General features: G+C 41.0%; 1 protein-coding gene across 1 annotated transcript in view; it reads left to right on the forward strand.

The window, feature by feature from the left end:
• Positions 1 to 13,026, forward strand: part of CFDP1 (craniofacial development protein 1) — a 128,682-nt gene that overhangs the window by 15,412 nt on the left and 100,244 nt on the right. Inside the window, exon 5 of the mRNA XM_045987864.1 lies at positions 9,600 to 9,719. Coding sequence (XP_045843820.1) covers positions 9,600 to 9,719 — 120 coding nt within the window. The remainder of the gene's footprint in view (positions 1 to 9,599; positions 9,720 to 13,026) is intronic.

Here is a 13,026-nt window from a genome sequence, read left to right on the forward strand (position 1 = left end):
TAAATAAATGAAATCTTTAAAAAAAAAAATCAATTCTCAATACTTAACATCTAGATGTACACTTTGAATAAATGATGTGTGTACTTAGTTTTTAATGTGACGAAATAACTCCTTTCTTTCTTGTTAATTTACTGCTTCTAGTTGGGTACATGACAGTACTACTGGAGGGTACTGTACATGGAAATTATTTCTGTGTTGGTTTTCTTTTTTTTTTTTTAAATAACATTTGTCATAAACCCATCTCACAGAGATATTTTCATGAAGATGGAAATAAAGTTTTTTAAGCTGTTTCAGTAAATTCAGGGTTTTTATTTTTACTTTTATATAAAATGAAGTCAGTGACACCGTATTTTCAAAGTTCATCTTCAGTGCTTCATCAGTAGCCAGTTTCAGAAATTTATCCTGTCAAGTCATAATTAAGTTAGAGTTCAGTGGAAATAAGGAGTTCTGCATGCATGCTTTACCTGTGTGTAGATATTCTTGTGATAGGAAATGGAATTCAAAACATTCACTGAAACTTTTTTTAAGATTTTATTTATTTATTTGACAGAGAGATCACAAGTAGGCAGAGAAGCAGGCAGAGAGAGAGAGGGCGGAGCAGGCTCCCTGCTGAGCAGAGAGCCCAATGTGGGGCTCCATCCCAGGACCCTGAGATCATGACCTGAGCCGAAGGCAGAGACTTAACCCACTGAGCCACCTAGGCGCCCCTCAGTGAAACATGTTTATCTGTAGAAGCTCTGTTCCTCCAGCCTTCTAGCTTTCATTTTTATCCTGGTAATTTATTTACTACCGAAGAACATGTTGAAAATTTCGTTGCATGAAAGTACTCTTAAGATTATTAAAAATACAAAGATCAGACAAATAAGTCAAGTTTTACTGTCTAATTAAGACCTTTAAAATTGGAAGCCCAACTGTTTTTTTTCTTTTTTCTTTTAAAGACACTAAGTTGGGGTGCCTGGGTGGCTTAGTGGGTTAAGCCTCTGCCTTCGGCTCAGGTCGTGATCTCAGGGTCCTGGGATGGAGCCCTGCATTGGGCTCTCTGCTCAGCAGGGAGTCTGCTTCCCTCTCTCTCTCTCTGCCTGCTTGTGATTTCTCTCTCTGGCAAATAAATAAATAAATAAAATCTTTAAAAAAAAAAAGTAAAAAAAAAGACATTAAGTTTATTTGAAAGCTCATTATTCTTAGCAGCATTTTCCCCTTGAGTAACCATGGTACCTCTGTGCAATGTAACGTGTGCACATTTATGATCAGCTTTCAGCTTGTCACACATAGAGGCAGTCATTGAAAAATGTAATGCATTAGTCTTACATAATTTATAGTTTTTACTACTGTACTCAGAACACTGGGGTTGTTTGTTTGTTTTGGTAGCAAGATTTTTCTCGATAAGGAAGCAGTGTGTTAATTCTATGTTCTGGCACTGGCTCCTTAATCTAATCTGTTTTCCTGTCTTGCGCCTGTGCTGTTAGGACATACTCTTGCATACACTTAAACTTCAAATCACATTTGTTGACAGTGTAATTCTAGTTTTGTTTTAGAGATCAGTGTCAGTTATGTCTGTCAGCCAGAAACCAATCAAAGAATCCTTCATATCACTGTCATGTTTAAGTCACACATATATGTTAATTTTTATGTTAATAATAACCTGGCATTCTTTAATCGCATTGAGAAAACATTCTGCTAATCTGATTATTGTTCTTACTGTCATAAGCCAGATTCTGAGGACTTCAAGCTGTGTCATCCCTGGAATCCTGCACTTGAATCACCTTCTTTGTTACATATTCACCAGGCTTTCCAAGCAGACATCATTGATAGAGTCTTTTTTTACTAATATCTTGGCAGTGGCTTATTCTTTTTTAGTTAGCAGCCAAAAATGCTTCTTTCTCAGAAGACTACAATGCACTAACATTAATTTTTGGAATCTTACATCTCTTTCTGTTGGCTTTTTAGATCAGTACTATTTCCTTCAAAGAATTCTTTTGATTTCGAATTTCTTTGTGTTTTGTACATAAATGCCACTGAAGTTTTTTTCTTTTTTAATTTAATTTTATTTTATCTATTTGACAGAGAGAAATCACAACTAGGCAGAGAGGCAGGCAGAGAGAGAGGAGGAAGCAGGCTCCCCGCGGAGCAGAGAGCCCGATGTGGGTCTCGATCCCAGGACCCCGGGATCATGACCCGAGCCGAAAGCAGAGGCCCCAACCCACTGAGCCACCCAGGCGCCCCACCACTGAAGTTTTGATGAATTCGTTGCTCCATTACCCAGAACATTTGCAAAGAACTCACTGACTGACTATGGTTTTAGCACTGAATGATCAACAACCAAACTCTGTGAGGGCTCATGATGTAAAAACAGTTTGAGTTCAGTTGGCCTTTGTTTCTTTGGAATTACTTCCCATTCAACATGTGGTTTGCTACTGCTGTTGCATTCAGATGTGTTTTCTTTACAGAAATATACAGTGAGGCTCGTTTTGCTATCAGTACATTAGGATTAAGGAAATAATACCAATTTTACTTTCTTAACTTAATTCAAACTGTAAAGTTAAAAAGTTATACTCGGTTAACGGTTAATATGAATTTAAAAAGTCACACTTGGTTAACAACTAAAATGATTGTAAAAATAATCTATAAAAATAATGGTTACATTTTAAAAAAATCATTACATTTTATCACATTTTTGTGTTTTGATAAAATAACCCTAAACTATCATACGCATTATGTCTCACTGTGCATGACTAATACACTATGTCACATGTGACCAGCTGGCCAGTTTAACAGTACCCAAATTGGTCTTTGTTCTGGTTAACACAGTGAGTCCACCTGTCATGTCTTGACCGTTGTGACATTGTCAAATTGCTAAACAAATTTGCAAATACTAACTTAAATTTTCTGTACGCATCTTGTTTTGGACCAGTAACAACTAGTTTTGTAGCCCATATTTTAAGTAGCTCTAGATGTGATTCTACTCAAAATTTTGAACAGTTATTTCAGTAATATTCTTCATATAGCTTGTTTTATTTGTTCAGTCCAACATCCAGTGTAAAATTACACTCTGCATTTAGTCTTTTTAGTCTTTTCTTGTTAAGTTCCTTTTTAAAGCCTTTCATTTTAAGTATTTCATGATCTGACATAGACAGTTAACCCTTGAACAACACGGGTTTGAACTGCACAGTGCACTTATATGTAGTTATTTTTTCAGTACAATGCAGTACCATAAATGTATTTTTCTTACAATATTCTTAATCACATTTTCTTTTATATAGCTTACTGTATTATAAGAATATAGCCTATAGTACATATACAAAATGTGTTATTTGACAGTTTATGTTATCGGTAACAGTAGACTATTACTAGTTAAGTTTTGGAAGAGTCAAAGTTACATATAGATTTTCAACTGTGGGGTGGACAGATGGCAGTGCCCCTAACTGCTGCTTTTTCAGGGGTTAGCTGTATGTTTTTAGGAGCCCATTTGTTTTGTAGGATGGTCCTCAGTTTGGAATTTTGCGTAGTTTCCTCATGACTAACTTAAGATTAGTCCCTAGACAAATAATGTCGATGTTTTGTCTTCCCCGGTACATGACATCAATAACACTCAGTATTGGTAGTGATAAGTTAGACCACTTAGGCAATACCTTTCAGAATTCTCCATTGCAAAGACACCGTTTCTCTGATAATCAATCATTTTGGGGATCCATTAGGTAATTCCTGGTGATGTGAATTAGTAATGTTATTTTGCTGCCAGAAATCACACTGGAACTATTTAGTTGTCCTGTAGGGGGTAGCAGAACACTGACAGGAAGCCTTTAATAGTTTGGAAATCCTACAAAATAATGCAGGAAGTGTGTGATATGCCATTAGAAATACGTATTTAAAGTTTTAGAAATCTTTCTTGGCTTGTATTACTTCCCATATGTCTCATAGGATACCCAAGAAAGATTTATTACAATTTTACCATCAGCCCAACAGAGAGAGTGAGAAAAGCTCGTGAATATCTGTTAGAAGAAATCATTAAATTTCCTGATAAATAAATTTTGTGGATGTATTAATATTTATATCAATGGCACAAATTTCGTATTTCATTTTATAAAACAAGTGGATGGTAATTTGAAGTACTGGATGGGTATTTGGGAGCCTGCTATTTCTGTCATTTGTCAGAAGAGGGCAGCACCATGTCTATTAAAAAAAAGGAACCCAAAGAACTATGCTCAGGGAAGCGCCTTTTTTCCCCCTACAAATATACACATTCTCACACATACATATTTTATATTCAAAAGAAATACAAGCTTATTACTTTAAAAAACATACATTACTGAGATAAATAACACAATAAACAAATGTTCTCTATAAATTCTTCCTCCTAAAGAAAATAAAACCCTGTAGGGGCACCTGGGTGGCTCAGTGGATTAAGCCTCTGCCTTTGGCTCAGGTCATGATCCCGGGGTCCTGGGATCGAGCCCCACATCAGGCTCTCTTGCTCAGCAGGGAGCTTGCTTCCCCCTCTCTCTCTGCCTGCCTCTCTGCCTACTTGTGATCTTTCTCTGTCAAATAAATAAAAATCTTTAAAAAAAAAAGAAAAGAAAACCCTGTTAATTGGCATGTTGGCAGCATTTTTCTTTTTTTCTTTTTTTTAAAGATTTTATTTATCTATTTGACGGAGAGAGAGAGAGAGATCATAAGTAGGCAGAGAGGTGGCCAGAGACAGAGGGGGAAGCAGGCTGTCTGCCAAGCAGAGAGCCTGATGGAGGAGGGCTTGAACCCAGGACCCTGAGATCATAACCTGAGCCAAAGGCAGAGTCTTAACCCACTGAGCCACCCAGGCGCCCCAGGATTTTTCTTTTTCTTTTTTTTTTTTTAACTTAAATTGCTTATACGTAAAATTTAGGTGTTGCAAGGAGCCCTCACGTAGGAACTTGGGAGGCCTGAGGTTTAGTTGACAGCGAGACGTAAACTTGATGTATGGGTTTGAGCATATCTTTTAATATCTTGAGGTCATTTTCCTGCTTTTTCTTTTTTCCTTTGTATCAAGTTAAGAGCATTAGAACATATTTAAGAAAGGTGAGAAAGAGCTAGTAATGACTGGGAAGAATTTGTAAGTATAAGCATAAGGTAGTGTTGGCACAAAATTAGTCTTTTAGTTTTTTCTAATTATGTTTTAATTGTTAAGCTTTGAATTTTTATCTTTTTCGTTTTATTTTTTTTCCTTCTTGAAAAACGTGTAGCTTGTTAACCTTTGGGAATGAGGAGAAATAGTATTTTTTACCCTTCTGATAACCAGCTGAGCCAGTTGGCTCAGACTTTCCTGAGTGAATCACCTTTCGGAAAAGGCCAGTCATGGAAAGTTTCTGCCTAAATAGTTTTCAGGAAGTTCTAAGTAAGTGAAATGAAGTTAAAATGACATTTCTGCTGATAACACTCGAACTAATTATTGCTAATAGTGGGCCTTTCCTATCAGGGTTCCCTCTTACATATTAGAAGTGGTCTGTTACTAAACTGTTCTCCTCCTTGAAGATATTTTGAGAGCTGAATCTTTCTTATTGCTTGTTCAAAATGGAATTCTTCCAGTCATACTATTAATGAAGACTAAAAGTCTGCTTGTGTTACTTTGTATTGATTCCCAAGGTCCCTGAGAGAAACAGCAGTTTATAGATGTCATTTCTTTGTGACTGTGGATGGGACTTTGGCACTGAGAAATTAACAGAGGTACCCCGATAGGCTGTACTCATTTCTTGCTTTCTTTGTGGTAATTACTATATATCGTGTTGTCACAACTTATTTCATGGTTTGCTGTCCTGATGGACCCCGAGCCCCTGAAGGACAGAGAACATGCATATATTTTTATTTCTAAGATCGACATACGACGCAATGCCTGGATCTCGGGTGCTTTTTAGAAAGTGTTCACTGAATTGCTCTGCTTGGCTGCTGCAGGAGCTCTGTCAGTCCTGTGGTAAAATAGGTAAACAGAACAAAAGATGCTTTGCATAAAGGCTTCTTTTACTTTCCTTATTCTTTGACCCACTTGATCTTTATCTTCTCTGTATCAGTCTAACATATTACAGTGAATCTTAAAACTTGCCATGTCATGTATTCTGTGGCTCTTTTTGTGAGAAGTTATCCTTCTAGGAAATTTTCTTTTTTGTTGACAACCTCTTCCATATTTTCTCTTCTTCTGAAATTCCTATTAAATAGATATAATAGTAAAGTTATGCTAGGCCACGCTGTGGCAATAAACCCAGAAACTCAGTAGCATAACACAATACTGTTGACCCTTGAACAACATGGGTTTGAACTGCACGGGTCCAATTGTATACTGTAAATCCATTTTCTCTTGTATGATTTTCTCAGTATTTTTTCTTTACCTTTATTGTAAGAATACAATGTAAAATACATATCCAAAATATGCGTTAAATCATTTGTTTATGTTACCAGTAAGGTTTTCTGTCAGCAATAGGCTATTAGTAGTTAAGTTTTGGGGAAGTCTAAACTTAAACGCAGATTTTCAACTGTGTGGGGAGTTGGTGCCCCTAAACCCCGCATTGTTCAAGGGTCAACTCTGCCTGTTTATTTCTTATTGAAGCAAAGTCCTGCACAGGTTGGGCAGCACTCCATCTCGTAACTAACTCAGCCGTCTGGAACACATAGCTTTTGAGGTTGTTGTGCAAAAAGGAAGAGTGAATAAATAGATTTTCATTTAATTACCTTGTTTTTGGAATGAGACTTCAGCCCTGCCCTGTGAGTTTCGAACATCCGTGGTTTTTATTTTCTCTAAGGAGTAATGGGTTTTGCTGGGTTGGGTGGGGGACAGTAGCCTATGGTATGAGGTTGGAGAAGGCGATCTGGACTTAGTTGCTCCCGAGATTAATTTTCAACTGATTTTTAGCCCTGCTCATCTCTTCTCCCTTCAAAGGTTCCTGGTATCTCAATTTACTGAGCCTTTGTAGAATACCGTGGTGTAGATTGGCTTGTTATTGGCCATTCCATATGGCTACAGACTTAGATTAGAGAAAACAAAAACCAAAACTAATTTCTACTTGTCTGTTTACTTTCTACCTTCAGAAAACTCGATTGGCATATTTTCTCTGTTCTATCTCTTCTCCATATCCTTATGTAGTTTTGCTTTTGTAAATTTATTTACCACTATTTTTTAGGGTTTTAGTAAGGAGTAGAGAATAAAGTCTGTATTCAGACTGTCATTTCTAAGTGCAGGCGTCCACTTGTTTTTCATGAGACATCTCAGGTCTGCCCCAGACTTTACCTAGGGCAAGGAGATTTAAAGTACCTCTTTCTAGTCCAGTAGACTGGGACTCTGCATTAAGCTTTATGTTTGGATGTGGGTTTATTCTGGTCACCTGTATATCAGTGTAGGGAATTACTCCAGAATGTAGTGGCTTTAAGCAGTTGTGTTCTTGTCATTTTCCATAGTTGTGGAGGGTAGCTGGACTCCGGCAGCTCTTGCTCGGGGTCTCTTATGCAGCTGGAGTTAGTGGCTGGGTGTGGAGCCATCTCGAAGGCTTCCTTGCTCCCACGTCTCGGGCCTGGACTGGAACAGGCTCCTCGGGTATCTTTCTCTCTGGCCTTCCCAGGTGTTCTGCGTAGCATGGTGGATCCGGAGTAGCCAGGCTTCGTGTGTGGTAACTTGAAGTTTCAGAGTTGTGCTCCAGGGGGAGCAGCAGGTGAGAGCTGTGTCACCTTTTATCAGCGGGTCTCCAAAGTCACGTGGTGCCACTCCTACTGATCTTAGTAACTTAGCCCCTTAGATTTCTGATGTTTTGTTCATGAAAGGTAAATGTGTCCGCCATTGCTACGGAAATGCTACGTGACAAGCCATTCCGAACCTCTGGTATACAGCAGTAAGCATTTGTTTGTTGTCCGTGTGTTTCTGGGTGTCTGGGGTTCAGCCAGTCTGCGTCTGGCTCCAGGCTGCTTGCTGGAGTCAGATCTTCAGTGTGTGTCCTTCAGCCGTCTTGGACCTGCTGGTACTTGAGGCGTATTCTTATGAGGCAAAGGGGAGGAACTCAAGGGGCAGGTGAAACAGCGCCAGCATTAAAGCTGCTTTTCCTCTCAGATCAGCTCCCGTCTCATTGACCATTGAAACGTGTACCTAAGCTCAACATCAGTAGGTTAGACAAGTTTCTTCGTGGTCCAAGGGAAGGAGCATGTATTTGCTGAGTGATGGTCTAATCTGTGGTGTATAGTCTCCCTCTTATTTTTCACTCTTGGCTCTCATTACTGAGAAGGTCATTGGGGAGAGTAGAGAGACACACAAATCAAGCCCGGGAAAGAGTGAGACCAGATTTTAGAGGTTCAGCAATTTCCATTTGATCCTCTGAATAATACTGACCATTGCAAGACCATGGACAGGGGAGTAACAAAAGGTGGTGGTGTTTTGAGTCACCGCTCAAGATTAACTTGCCAGTGCTCCCTAGTGAAGATTCTCAATACAGAACGCTCAGGCTCTTATACGGTGCCACTTGATAGGTGACATAGTGTAGGTGTGAAGAAAAATTGCTTCTGCTCCCCAGAAGCGCAGTTGGAAGGAGAGAAGAGACAGAGACTTACATGCCTGCGGAGGTGGAGTTTATCCGATTCACCTGCAATTGTTCTTGACCAGTTCATTCCGGAGGACCTGGCTGACCACTCACAGGACAGTGACCTTAATCTTGGACCCTCCTACAGATAGACTGGAATTTAAACAAAATTCTTCAGATGTTTTTGTTGACTTGCCAAGACTAAGCAGGCATTAAACACTTGTTCTCTCTTTAGTTGAAATCTCAGGCATTGTATGAACCTTTAGGACTCAGTTTTGTTGTTGTTTTTTTTTTTTTTTAAGATTTTATTTATTTATTTATTTGACAGATCGAGAGAGGACAAGCAGGGAGAGGAGCAGAGGGAAAGGGAGAAGCAGACTCTCCACCAAGCAGGGAGCCTGATGCAGGACTTGATCCCAGGACCCTGAGCCGAAGGCAGACACTTAGCCATCTGAGCCACCCTGGCGCCCCAGGACTCAGATTTATTGAAGACCGTTTTTCCAGATTTGAACTTGGACAGGATTCTCCATCCTGTATTTTTTTCCACTCCCACATGAGTGTTGTTTAGCCGGATCGAAGGCATTTTCTTCCATCTTTGGGTTATTTAAGCTGTGAAACAGGAGTGTTCTGCAGAATATTTCCAGTTGTTTATATTGTTACTCTTCTTCTCAAAATAATGCTAGTGTTTTCCTCCCAGAGATTCCATCTCCCCATTGCTCCCCAGACCTTTAACTGTGAGTCCTAATCCGCATGTGAGGGGCAGTGAGAGAATCTTCTCAGCCTTGCAGTCCGCAGCCCACAGAAGCCGTGATTCAGCAGTGACCACTGGTGTGTGTGGCAAGCTGACAGAAGAAACGGAGGCGATTTGAGGGAGATCAAGTACACACGTTGTTGTTCTTTAGTGAGGGAAGATGCCTTTGTTTAGAACTGTGGAAGTGGACTTGAATCAGAAACCTCAGCAGCCAGAACTCATTGGAAGCCCACTGGGTGTTTTCCTTGTTGTCACTTACCCCTTTCCGTAGATTTTGTTCTCTTCTTACTCTTCTTATAAACTTGACGTTTCCCTCCTTGGCACAGGGTGACTAAGGAAGTGGATGCTACATCTAAAGAAGCCAAATCTTTCTTCAAGCAAAATGAGAAGGAGAAGCCACCGGCTCCTGTCGCTGCAGCGCTGCCGTCACTCCCTGCCGGGTCTGGGTGAGTGTTCTGGTCGCAGGCTCCGTGTGCCTGGCGTGCAGCAGAAGCCGTTCTTGGTACAAGCACCCGCTGGAACTGTGGCTGGCAGGACGTGTTTTTGTTTGCCTTTGCTGAAATGTTTGCCAAAATGGAAGGTGCAATGAAAAATGAGCCTTAGGTTTCTCGTTTGATTCCAGCCTGAAGAAAGTGCTGATTTACAGTGTTGACCACAGAGCTGAACGTGTAGGAGGTTTTACATTTAAAAATAATTTTTGAATGAAAATGTCAACGGTTTATTAGAACTTCTAGTGGAGGTTGGGTTGAGCCCTCAGTCCCATCCCCCAGGGACCTCAAAGGAACATTGGAAGGTCAGAGCTGATTTGCAAGTAATTCTGTTGACACACTGCCAGGAACGTAATAGTTTTTCTTTCTTCGTATTTTCCATATTACTTGAGTTAGCTGAAGACTAGAATTTTTTTCCATTGGGGAAAACAGAAATTCCCTTCTTTATAACCTGTATGTAAGATGTAAAGCATCACAGTAAATACGATAAGCCGGGGCACTAGCCTGCAGGGACGGGAACGAGGACTGTGGCCCATCGGCAGCACCTGCCAGCCGCTGACTCCTGTGGGGAAGGCTGTCTTCTAGAGGGTTCAGGGAGGAACATGTCACCTCCAGGCGCTTCAGTCACACAGCTTGTCACTTCTTCCTTCCCTCCCTAAACATATGTACTTATCTCATTGCTACGAACAGTAAAATTTTGTTTTGTTTTTTACATTAAAAAAAAAAATCATTAGTTTTTCTATCAGATTATGAGCTTTCCTAGCACAGGCCTTTCTCATCTTGGTAGTCCTGGCTCCACACGGTGCTGTGTAAGCTTGTGTGCTCGTCTAGACTGTGTTTACCCAGAAGCAGACCCTGAGACAGAGGTTTGGGTACAGGTCATTCGTGTGGGAGCTGACTCCAGGAAGCCCCAGCAGGGAGGTGGACAGGCTGGGAAGGAAGCCTGGGTAGGATGTAGATTCTAGCAGGTTATAGCCAGTAGCGGCTGGTGCTCCCTCGGTTCTTCTAGTATCTCGGAGAGGTGGTGAAGAACAGGGCAAGGGCGAGGATGCTGGGGTAGTTCTCCTCCAGCTCCCATCTGTCACTGGCCACAACTTCATCCACATGCCCTCAGTCCTCAGGCTGTGAGCAGCAGTTGCTTGCGGTAAGATGCGACTCGGCGTGTGCCGTGAGGGTGAGCGCAAGTCCATCGCCAGGCCCTGTCCACACCTCCCATACGCTCTTCATCGCTCCTTACCCCAAGGCTTTCACTCTCACTGGATCGAGTATGTGGCAGAAGTCAGGTAGCGGTTACATAGAAACCTAAGAAGGAAAGGGATTTGAGAGCTTGCCACCACAGTGGAAACGATGTAAACACCGAAGAGAGCAGCCGTGGGAGGAACGGAGTGATGGGAACAGGGCTCTTCTCACTGGCCCTGCTCAGATTCTAGGCCAGCAGTTTTCAGGCTGTGGTTTACAACTATCATTTAAAAGAAATAAAAGGGGGGGGGGTGGTTGTGTCTGGATGGCTCAGTTGGTTAAGCATCGCCTTCAGTACAAGTCATGGTTCCAGGGTCCTGGGATCCAGCCCTGCATCAGGCTTCCTGCTCCATGGGGACCCTGCTTCTCCCTCTGCCTCTGTCTACTGCTCTGCCTGCCTGTCTGCGCCCTGTCTCTCTCTCTGTGTCAAATAAATAAATAAAATCTCTTTAAAAAATAGCATACTATGCTATTTGGTAAGTGTTATTTCATAAAGTGTTTTTTTTTAAATTTTTTTTTTAAAGATTTTATTTATTTGACAGAGAGAGATCACAAGTAGACAGAGAGGCAGGCAGAGAGAGAGAGAGAGAGAGAGGGAGGCAGGCTCCCCGCCGAGCAGAGAGCCGGATGCGGGACTCGATCCCAGGACCCTGAGATCATGACCTGAGCCGAAGGCAGTGGCTTAACCCACTGAGCCACCCAGGCGCCCCTATTTCATAAAGTTTTTATACTGAGTGACAAAATTAACTAATTTTAGTGAGGGTTGAGATAAAAAAATGTGAGGCTGTAGGCTGAAGCAGCCTGTTTTTTGCCTTGTAAGTGTTAAATTGTTTGAAAGGGATTCTCTTCAGACCAGTAGCTTTCAGACTTGATTGACTCACAGTAAGGAGTGCATTTTATAGGATGCCCTAGTACGCTCATAACAATAGATGTAAAAAAGTGAAAGAAAACCTGGTGAAATATTTACCTTTGCTACATATGATGAGTTCTTATTTTCTGTTTTACATAATAGTGTGGAATATTTATCATTTTTTTAAAAAAAATGTCATGGGCCACTGAACTGATTTCATAATCTACTACAGTCTGAATTTGACAGACTGTAAAAAAAAAAAAAGTTGTTTTTTTTTTTTTTTAAAGATTTTATTTATTTGACAGACAGATCACAAGCAGGCAGAGGCAGGCAGAGAGAGAGGAGGAAGCAGGCTCCCCACTGAGCAGAGATACCGATGTGGGGCTCGATCCCAGGACCCTGAGATCATGACCTAAGCCAAAGGCAGGGGCTTTAACCCACTGAGCCACCCAGGCACCCGACAGATCATCTTTTGAAAAAACTTAACCCAAGTTTTTTACTTGGTTTACCAGTCATATATGTGGTATTACTAAACAGTGTCTCTGACATCTATTAAAAGTTTTACTGTAAAAGTTAAGTTGGGATTAAGTACCATATAGAAATAAAGGCAAAGTTGCTTGTACCTTAGGGTTCAAGCATAGTTCATTTCAACGAGCACAATTTTTTTTTTTTTTAAGATTTTATTTATTTATTTGACAGAAAGATCACAAGTAGGCAGAGAGGCAGGCAGAGAGAGAGGAGGAAGCAGGCTCCCTGCTGAGCAGAGAGCCCGATGCGGGCCTCGATCCCAGGACCCTGAGATCATGACCTGAGCCGAAGGCAGAGGCTTAACCCACTGAGCCACCCAGGCGCCCAACGAGCACAATTTTTTACTTTTAGTTTCCTTGGATATTTCTTTAGATAATCCCCTCTTGATGCTTAGAGATTCTGCTTGGAAACCATGTGTGTTTCAGAAAATACTCTGTTGCTATAATGATGAAGATAACTAGAGGAGGGAGAAGTGGTAGCTTAGCAAGGTCAGCTTGCCTCAGTCACTGAGTCACACGGTGAAGCCTCACTGCTTTCTGGATCCATGCCTTCCTTTCTTAGAAAGAGCCAATAATTCTGAAGGATAAATTGCTGAGATGATATCTGTATTAGGGAGACCCAGCAGGAAACAGATAGCATCCTCAAATT

Source organism: Meles meles, chromosome 19 (assembly GCF_922984935.1).
Source record: "Meles meles chromosome 19, mMelMel3.1 paternal haplotype, whole genome shotgun sequence".
NCBI classification, from domain to species: Eukaryota; Metazoa; Chordata; class Mammalia; order Carnivora; family Mustelidae; genus Meles; species Meles meles.